The sequence below is a fragment of the Notechis scutatus genome, chromosome 2, assembly GCF_049901735.1.
Source record: "Notechis scutatus isolate UNSWTSFEM ecotype Mainland chromosome 2, rNotScu1.2, whole genome shotgun sequence".
Taxonomy (NCBI): Eukaryota; Metazoa; Chordata; class Lepidosauria; order Squamata; family Elapidae; genus Notechis; species Notechis scutatus.
The window spans coordinates 6,791,036-6,801,702 of NC_142010.1; the positions used below are offsets into that span (position 1 = coordinate 6,791,036).

General features: G+C 38.3%; 1 protein-coding gene across 1 annotated transcript; it reads left to right on the forward strand.

Moving 5' to 3' along the window:
- Window positions 1-608: 608 nt before the first annotated feature.
- Window positions 609-8,872, forward strand: LOC113426581 (vomeronasal type-2 receptor 26-like; the record flags this gene model as incomplete). Its single annotated transcript, XM_026688961.2, has 5 exons — window positions 609-902; window positions 1,781-2,593; window positions 3,909-4,142; window positions 6,227-6,353; window positions 7,461-8,872. Coding segments are annotated over 5 exons (2,379 nt in total), but the record flags the coding sequence as incomplete, so codon positions are not given.
- Between the last annotated feature and the right edge of the window lie 1,795 nt (window positions 8,873-10,667).

Sequence of the window (10,667 nt, forward strand, 5' to 3'; positions counted from 1 at the left end):
GTCAAGAATCATAAGATACAACAATTAATGATAGTCATAGGGTATAATAAGCAATCAAATCATACTAGGAAACAGTCAATATAAATCATAAGGATACAAGCAACAAAGTTACAGTCATACAGACACAAATGGGAGGGGATGGGTGATAAGGAGTGATGAGAAGATTAATAGTAATAGTAGTGCAGACTTTGTAAATAGTTGGACAGTTTTGAGGGAATTTCTTGTTTAGCAGAGTAATGGCTTTCGGGGGAAAACTGTTCTTGTGTCTAGTTGTTGTGGTATGCAGTGCCCTATAGCATTCTTTTGAGGGTAGGAGTTGAACCTGTTTATGTGAGGGGTCCAGGATGTGAAGGGTCTGTAAATATTTTCATTTTTATATTTTAAAATATAAAAATATTTTAGAATTGACTTCTTTATGAAGACACTCCAGTCCTATCTAAATTCAAAAAACTGGTATCTGCAATGCATCTGATTTGAAAATCAACCCAAGCAGAAGTTAGAAATTAGATCCTGTAGTTTTTCTTGTTAATATTAGAATCAAAGGAGCCCTCATTAAACATGTCGTTCTGATTGAATGCAGGATGAAAATCTGATCCACCTATATTTGCAGAAAAGGCTCCACAAATTACTGGAAAGCCCTGTCCTTCCTCTTTGCCCTCGAGGAGATTAACCAGAATCCCCAAATCTTACCCAATGTCACCCTGGGCTACAATATTCATGACAACTATTTTAACACAAAGGTGACCTCGGAAATTTTGTTGGACCTGCTTTCAAAGGGAGAGGCAGATATTCCGAATTATAACTGTGGAAAATGGAGAAACACACTGACGGTGCTTGAAGGAGCTGATTCAGACATGTCCATTCAGATATCAAGCATGCTGAACATCTTCAAGATCCCACAGGTAGATCTGTGCATGCATGAGAGCTTGGTCATTTGAAAGGGAATAGAATAAGAATAAGAATAAGAATAGAATAGAATAGAATAGAATAGAATAGAATAGAATAGAATAGAATAGAATAGAATAGAATAGAATAGAATAGAATAGAATAGAATTCTTTATTGGCCAAGTGTGACTGGATACACAAGGAATTTGGTTTTGGTGCATTGGCTCTCAGTGTACATAAGAAAAATATACATTCATCAAGAATCATAAGATACAACACTTAGTGAGGGGATAAAGTTCCTAAAGGCCCAACAAGAGTTGGGGGAGAAGTTTCAAGAATCTGAATTAGATATGGCCCAGATGAACTTTTTGTTCCATGGCCCTTGTCCTAATTGGTGGGCCCTTATTTCCAAAAGAAAAATATCAGGATTGGTGGGGAGAGTTGCAGGGCCTGAGCAGTCTGCATGTCTTCTTTGGAACAGATGGCCAAAATGGCCACTGATGAACAAATAACAAAATGGCCACTGATGAACAAATAACAATAGAGCTTAAATTTATATACCACTCCATAGTGCTTTACAGCAGGGGTCTTCAACTTTGGCAACTTTAAGACTTGTGGACTTCAACCCCCAGAGTTCTTCAGCCAGCTGGCTGAGGAATTCTGGGAGTTGATATCCACAAGTCTTAAAGTTGCCAAGATTGGAGAGCCCTGCTTTACAGCATTCTCTGGGTAGTTTACAACATCAGCATATTGCCCCCCAACAATCTGGACCCTCATTTTACCAACCTTGGAAGGATCAATGGCTGAGTCAATAATGACAAAAATCTTTAGTCAGAATTTTGGGCAATCAATACTTTAGTTTTGATCTGAAAGAAAACATTCCCTTCTTTTTCAGGTCAGTTACACTTTTGCTTCCCAGGTTTTGAGTGACAGAAAACGATTCCCTTTTTTTTACTCAACCTTCCCCAAAGAAGCACACAAGTACCCAGGGATTGTCAAACTACTCCAACATTTTGGGTGGACATTGGTTGGACTCCTTGCTGCAGATACTGAAAATGGAGAGAAATTCATGAGACTCTTCACACCCAAACTAGTCCAGAATGGCATCTGTGTAATTTTCTCCCAAACCATTTCAGTGAATCTTAGGAGCAATGACTACAGTCCTGGACTTTTCCATAAATGGAGTCAAGTCAATGTCTTTCTTTACTTTGCCGAGGCCTTAACCTTCTCATATGGAATAGCACATGCCCAACTCATTCTGAGCCAAATGGAGAAACCTGTTGTGGGAAAACTTTGGATCACAACAGCTTTCTGGGACCTTACCTTGCCATTGTCATATAGTGCTTTATCTTTCAGGTACACCCATAGTATTCTTTCCTTCTATAGCCGGACAAATCAAAACATTAAATATGATTATTTCCTCAAACTTAACTCTTTTACTAAGGAATTTGTAGATTTAGTATTTTCATGTTCCTATTCAAAGCATGTCCTATCTCTGAAAGGCTGGATAAGATGCAAAGAAAGAGAAAAATGGCGGAACGTCTCTCCTGCCCTACGGGAAAGGATTCTGTCCCTGGATGGCTACCACATTTACCACACCATCTGGACCGTTGCTCATGCTTTACACGCGGCCTATTCTCTCCGATCCCAGAGAAGGGCCACAAAGAATGGAAACCGATCTGGAGTTCAAAGACTCCAGCCATGGCAGGTACTTTTCTTTTCCATTACAAAAATTTCTACTGAAGGAGAGAATCCACTCTCTCACTCCGTAATGTTTGGCTTTTTGTTGATATTTTGCTTAAACAAATATGTTTAATTTTGGTTTTTTTTCCTGATTTTACAAAGAGGGGAATTTTGTGGTGTTCAGAGCCACCGTCAACTGGCACAGCCCCTATAGCTTTCAAACAAATTAATAGAAGAATTTATATAGTCTATGAGTGAGTGAGTGAACTGGGCTTGGCTAGTCTAGTGAAGATAAGGACCATGGAGTCATGATAGCATTGTTCTGATATTTGAGGGGCTGCCACAGAGAGGAGGGGGTCAAGCTATTCTCTAAACCACCTGTAGGCCAGACAAAGAATAATGGATGGAAACTGAACAAGGAGAGATTCAACCTGGGAATAAGAAGAAACTTTCTGACAGTGAGAACAATCAATCAATGGAACAGCTTGCCCTCAGAAGTTGTGGGAGCTTCATCACTTGAGACTTTCAAGAAGAATGTATGTGAAATGGGGAGGCACAATTATGTTGTCTTATGCTTGCTTGTGCTTTGCCATTTTGTGATGGCAGACTGCCATGGACTGGGGGAAGCAAGATAAGGAGGGGGATGCTTGGGGAATCAAAAGTAGAGCCTCTACCACCTCCTGATGCTTCCCCAAGGCCATCCAGCTGGAAGAAGGAGGGAGCTACATACAAAAGTGTGCTTGGACTGACTGTTATGAAAAGATCTTGCATGGACTTGATTGGTTACAGTGAGGTGGGCAGCAAGGGACAGTTAGGGGTGGGAAAAGTAGAACTTAGGGATTTTGGCACTCAATTCTCAATTCTGGCTATGCAGTACTGCAATACACTTAATCTGTAATAAAACTATACCTTTCTAAACAAATGAAGCCAAGGATTGTTTCTATTCAGAAGTTTAAGTAATGGATGGTCTTATTTTTTAATAAACCCTTCTGAATAAATCTTTTTTTTACCTTACCTCAGAACATGCAGCCCAGTTTTGTGACTTAACATTTACTTAAGCTTTCACATAAACCCATTGTTATTGGTTGGTATTTGCCGGTTCTCCAAACTACTCAAAATTTCGCTACCAGAACTGGTCAGAACCTGCTGAATACCACCTCTGCTTTCCACTTTGTTTTGTGTCCATTGGAAGATGGAAGGGGCTCACTCCAAGGAATGGCCTTCAGCCCTTCAACTCATCCTTGAATTACAGGAAGAACATCTATGCAGTCAGGAAAATGTAGATCTCTGCCTTGCTTTTCTATATTCTTCAATTCTTCCATTTTGCTTGTCCTTTCCAGCTTCACCCTTTCCTGAGCATCGCCCAGTATTACAACAATTCCATGGAAGGAGTATATTTGGATGAAAAAGGGGACCTGGCAGCTGACTTTGACATCATGTACTGGGTGAAGTTTCCCAATCGATCTGTTATCAAAGTGAACATTGGGAGTTTGGAAAGAGAGGGATGCTCGGAAGCCAAATTTAGGCTCACAATGGACCAGAAGGCAATCATGAGGTCCATGCAGGTCAACAAGGTGGGGAAGTTAATTTCTTTCATATCCCCCCATTTTGGAAGCATTTCCTAATATCTGAGGCATGTTCTCAACCGAGTTTCTCACTTGTCTGACAGAAGGAAGCTACAGGATTTTTTAAAAAATCTTCTTTTTCTTATATTTTATTAGATTCTGCATGGCTCTTTGCCATGTAGTCATGCCCCAAAGAATTTATTGTGTGCCTTAGGACAGGACATGGAGAGCTCCGTTAAAAGCTGCTAATCTTAAGGACTCTGGCCAAACTTCATTCAGGTCGGTTATCAGCATCAAGATTCCAAGATCAGGAAGCCCCCAAAAGCCTGTTTGATGGTCCTACAGACATGTCCATGTTGCCTTCTGATATCCTGCACCTGTCTAGTGCTGCTCAGAGCAGAAGAGAAACATAGAGGGCTAAACAAGGAAGCTTGGGTAGAAGTTGGTCATAAAAAGGAGAGGAGAAGCAAAGGAGTTAAGTGGGAGGTTTGGGGGAAGTTTAGAAGCATCTTTGGTGAGGTTACTGAATGTTTTTTTTCCTGAGTCTGGAACAGGAATATTCCACAACTCACACCCCTCATATCCTGGACATAAACTGTTTCAACTCCTCTCCTTAGGACAGCACTATAAGGCATTGCATGCCAAAATAATTAGACATAGGGACATTTTTTCCCCTTGTGCCATCACTGGGCTGAATACCTACTTTTCAAAGTTCTGTCCAATATCTATGTGTATTTAACCATGTAGTGTGACTGTAGTATTATTATTATCCATTTCCTCTTCTCTATTACCCCCTTTTATTGTCATTATTGATTATTATTACTCTGTTGCTTTGCATAGACACTGAGAGCTTCTGACACAGAGAGAAATTCTCATACTTGACCAAATAAACTATTCCGTTCCTTTCCATTCTGTTCCATCCTGTTCTGTTCTATTCTATTCAATATTATATGCAGTTCTGGGTTTCTGCAAATATCAAATATGACACAATAGAGTTAGAAAAGATTCAGAAGAGAAAGGCTAAGGTGATTATGGGGCTGGAGCAGCTTCCTTATGAGGAAAGGTTGCCTTACTAGAATAGAATAGAATAGAATAGAATAGAATAGAATAGAATAGAATAGAATAGAATAGAATACCTTTATTGTCATTGCATTCCATGAATACAATGAAATTTGAAAGCTACTACAGCACAGTGCTCCAAACACCACATCACAATCACACTACAGAGTATTTAAATAATAATAATAATAATAATAATAATAATAATAATAATAATAATAATAATAATAATAATAATAGTAATAACTTAGTCTAAAACCTATCTAAAACATTTAGTAAGTTAAATAGTTTAAAAATGCCACTATATACACTGGACTAAATCACAAATGCACTGTTTGATTCAAGACAATTATTGCCTTGGAAAAGAAACTGTTTCTCAGTCTATTAGTCCTCATTTTAAGACACCTATAACGTCTCCCTGATGGTAACAGTCCGAAATATGAATGACCAGGATGAGAACGGTCTGTGGAGATTTTTACTGCTTTGGAGGGTTTGTGGGTTTTTGCTTTGTTTTTTTGCATAGAAATGTGGTGTAAAAAAGGGGACGTTGCTGAGGTTTACAAAATTACATATGGTGTCGATAAAGTGGACAAAGAAAAGTTATTTTCCTCACCCTAAAGCACAAAAACCAAAGGCCATCTAATGACATTGAATCATGGAAGAATCAGAATAGATAAAAGAAAGCATTTTTTTCCAAATAGCATGCAATTAAACTTTGGGCTTTCGCTCCCAAGAAGATGTGGTGCTGGCTACCAGCTTAGCTGGCTTCAAAAAAAAAATGTGCCAATTTAATTAGAGGGCAAATCAGGATCAAAAAGCATCATTTAGCAAGCATTCTGTGACACAAGAGAATGATTGACATTAAACACAATATTTTTGCTATCTTCACTTGCAGCTGTTTCAGTTCTTCTGATTAGATCCAGCAAGTTAAAATTTGGATCAGCAGTTTCATTGGGGTTTTCTATGGTAGGACTAATTTCACAGGAACATCAGCTCCGCCTATTTCATTGAATGTTTCTTTTCTTTATCTTTAGCTCCTGCCAAGGTCTCGGTGTGTGGATAGCTGCCTGCTTGGGTTTGTCAAGCTGATTGATGAAGACAAACCGGTTTGCTGCTATAGTTGTATTCCTTGTGCAGAAGGGACCATCTCCACTCAGGAAGGTGGGTGACTCCAGAGAGAAAAGCTGTTCATGTCTTACTAGTTTTGAATAGCCACAATTAATTCTATCATTTCAGTCCATTTAATCTCTATCCCCTGCATTTTTATTTCATTTCACAATCACAGGTCCGTGGCCTAATTCAGTAAAAATATAAAACCAAAACCAGTAAAAACTGTTTCAATTAAAAATTAATAACATATATATATATATATATATATATATATATATATATATATATATATATATATATATATATATATATATATATATATTTTGTTTTCTCTAAGTTTTGCAGGTACTTACATGTATGGTGTTCGGCTTGGTTCAAGTTATTTTCCCACGTCATTGTAGTTCTTTTAAAGTTGCAGCAACGTTTCAGCAGAATCTCATCTGCCATCATCAGGCTTCTGTATTGTGTTCTCACTCTGAGAAGCACAGAGCTGAAGACAGAAGCCTGAAGATGATGAATGAGACTTCATCGAAAGCGTTGCCTGAGATCTTCAATCTTACGTGGGAGAAAACCGAATAACCAAATCCATCCATATATATATATATATATCTCTATCCCCTGCATTTTTATTTCATTTCACAATCACAGGTCCGTGGCCTAATTCAGTAAAAAATTTAAAACCAAAACCAGTAAAAACTGTTTCAATTAAAAATTAATAACTTAATACTATGTGTATGTGTATGTGTATGTATATATATATATAATCTGTAAATACTGTTACAACTTAAAGGTAGAAATAATTATATAATATATGGAATAGTAACCCATATAATTAGAAACTATGTGAATATGAGTGAATACCAATACTGGAACAAAATCCAATAGATTTTATCCAATAGACTCTATTCTATTTTATTCAATCCAATAGATCCAATAGATTCTATTCTATTCTATTTACCAGTTTTCTAATCATGCAATAGAATTCTCCAGTATTATTAAAAACGTATACAGAGGAGTATCTCCACACAAGTGTATATATTGATTTAATGCATTCCCATATGCAAAATTACTTCCTACCTGTGCTTATTGACAGTCTTGTGAACAAAAATCCTACAAAGAGAAGAGAACATCAAGAGATTTTGCATTTGTTCTTTCCAGATGCCAAACATTGTTTGAGATGCCCCAAGGACCAGCAACCCAACAAGAACCGAGATCAGTGTGTTCCTAAGGTGATAACCTTCCTATCCTACTCAGAAGATCTGGGGACCATCCTTACTTCCTTTGCTTTACTTTTCTCTTTGAGCACAGGCTTTGTTTTAAGCATATTTATTAAGCACCTGGACACTCCAATAGTCAAAGCCAACAACCGGGGCCTTTCCTACCTGCTCCTCATTTCCCTCCTGCTTTCCTTCTTGTCTTCCTTCCTCTTCATCGGCCAGCCAAGGAAAACCACCTGCCTTCTGAGACAAGCAGTCTTCAGCATCATTTTTTCAGTGGCCGTCTCTTCTCTCTTGGCCAAAACCATCATGGTGGTGTTGGCCTTCCTAGCCACCAAACCAGGAAATACTGTGAGAAGATGGCTGGGGAAATCTTTGGGCAACTCCATTGTTCTTTCTTGCTCTGTTGTCCAAGTTACAATCTGTGCTATGTGGTTGAGCACCTCTCCCCCCTTCCCAGACTCAGATATGTATTCCCAGTCTGGAGAGATTGTCCTGCAGTGCAACGAAGGATCAGTCACCATGTTTTACACCGCACTTTGCTACATGGGCTTCCTGGCAGCTGTTTGTTTAGTGGTAGCTTTCCTGGCCAGGAGATTGCCTGGGGCCTTCAATGAAGCCAAGCTGATCACCTTCAGCATGCTGGTCTTCTGTAGTGTTTGGATCTCCTTTGTGCCCACCTACCTCAGCACCAAGGGCAAATATATGGTGGCCGTGCAGGTCTTCTCCATCTTGGTCTCCAATGCTGGGCTGCTGGGCTGCATCTTTTTTCCCAAGTGCTACATTATCCTTTTTCGACCTGATTTGAATACAAAGGAGCAGCTTATTCTGAAAAGCAAAACAGAAATATGACTTTTAACATGCATAACTTAGCAAGCACCGGAGATCGATATGCTTATCTCTGTTCCCCAAGATAAATGTTTAGATCATATATGATAATTTTTTAGGGAAGTTCATTTTATCTGCATTATACTTCCATTCTGATAACACCCAATTTGATAACAATTGCTTCTTTTAAAGATTTGATAAAATCAGAACTTCAGTTTTTTCCTCCCCACACATACAAATTCAGGAGCCAAAAGAGAAGATGATCAAAAATGAAGACTTCTGAGCAATCAGACTCTCAGTATTTTGTGAGACATTCACTATTATCCTGTGATTATCTTTGGATCTGTACAGTATATGAATCTTTCTATGCAATGATATCAGATCTCTTGGATTCATTCATGATATTTAACCTGATCAAGAAGCAGGAATTTGGCTTTAACTGGGTCCTATTTGAAACTGTAGATTACTATTACCTTCTCTACTGCTATAGTAAAGTGATCCAATAAATATATTTCCTATCATGACTGATGGCATTTGGTTGCATTTATGATCTTTATCCATTCTTTTGCTATTGTGGGTTTTGTTGTCTAGTTTTGAAATGATTACAAGCCATTTTTTTAATGGTAATTTGTATTTTACTACTTTGCAAAGAGAGTGTATCACATATTCTTAGGTACAGTGGAAACATCTTAAGCCACCAATATATTTTCTTTATATTCACCATCGCAGGTTTAATTCCCACCTTTTCCTCATTGGCTGACTACTCAGGCCATCACAATCTATCCAATGTGCCTAAAGTGAATGCATTATTCCCTGCCCCTTATTTACAATTTATCTATAATAACTATTAGTGTCAACTCATAAAACATTTATCTGGTCTTTTAGAGTTGCCAACAGAAAGGGAGGGGGGAGCAGTGCAGCAGCTTGCAAAAATGAAACTTCATTCTATAAATATTTTCAAAGATAGTTTCTAGGCGACCGAAGTTTCTGCCTCGCAAAATTCTAACTGGAGAGTATGATTGATGACTCTTGGCTATGGATGTTAGCGAATATGAATTATTATACATCGGGGAGAGGGTGAACCAGGGTCAAGGGTGACAATGAATGATGTGTCTCAGAGTTGGTTGCACCCAGGCAGCACCGGCATGTTTACTCCTAATAAATCTTCTTTAAGCTTTGAAAATCCGGCTAGAGATTCATGATTGAAATGGGGGTAACTATATTCTAGTGCAGAGGTCCCCAAACTTGAGAACTTTAAGAATTGCGGACTTCAACTCCCAGGAAGTTGAAGTCCACAAGTCTTAAAGTTGCCAAGTTTGGGGACCTCTGCTCTAATGGCTTGTCCTGTCAGGGTTGGTGTGGGTAGTCATGGTGGTTCTTTGAATAGCCTGTTTACTATTAGCTTGTTTGGCAGTTTCTTGATTGGAGTATTGTTTACCTCTTTATTGTTCATCTGGTGTTCATGTTGGTGTTTATCACCACTCAACTCAAGATGTTGATTGTTGATGGGGGGAAGATATTTTGGTCTTTTTTGTTCCTTTTTTGATTTGTTCATTGTTAATTGTCTCTTCTGAATGTTATGTATATGCTGCCCATGTGCCCATTGATGGCCAATTTGTCAGAGTGCCAAGCTTCCAGGAATTCTCTAGCATTTTGTCCTTAACTTAGTCTAGGATGGTCGGTTTCCCAGTTAAAACTATGGTTCAGCCTGTCCATGTGTTGTGAAACTAAGGAGTTTTCCTTATGTCTTCTAACTGCTAGTTAGTGTTCATGAATGCACTTGGCTAGTCTTCTGCCTGTTTGTCCAACATAACGGCTGTTACACTGTATGTTGTAAATGACTCCAGTTTTTTCTTCTTCTGGGGCTTCTAGGTCTTTTGGTACTTAAGATGCTTAAGCTTAAGATGCTTAAGCTTAAGATGCTTTGCTTAAGATGTTTTGGACAATTTTAGTTGGTTTGTGTGCTATGCGGATGCTGTGTGATTGTAACAATCTGTTGGTGGTTTCTGAGATGTTTTTGACGTATGGCAGTGCTCTCTTTTTTACAGCTTGTGTCAGTTGTGTTATATTGGGCCCAAATGGTCAGACACTTTTTGATTTTAAAAAATAGAACAGAATAACAGAGTTGTGAAAGTTGCATGGATAGTCATTTTGTTGGAAGATGTTGTATAGATATGTTTCCTTTTTCTGATATTCCAGGTTGCTGCAGTGTGTTTGTGCTCATCTGAATGGTGCTTTTATCCAGTTTCTTTTTTTTTTTTTTGAAAATTTTATTGATTTTTAAAAACAAACATAAACAAACAAAACATAACACATAAAA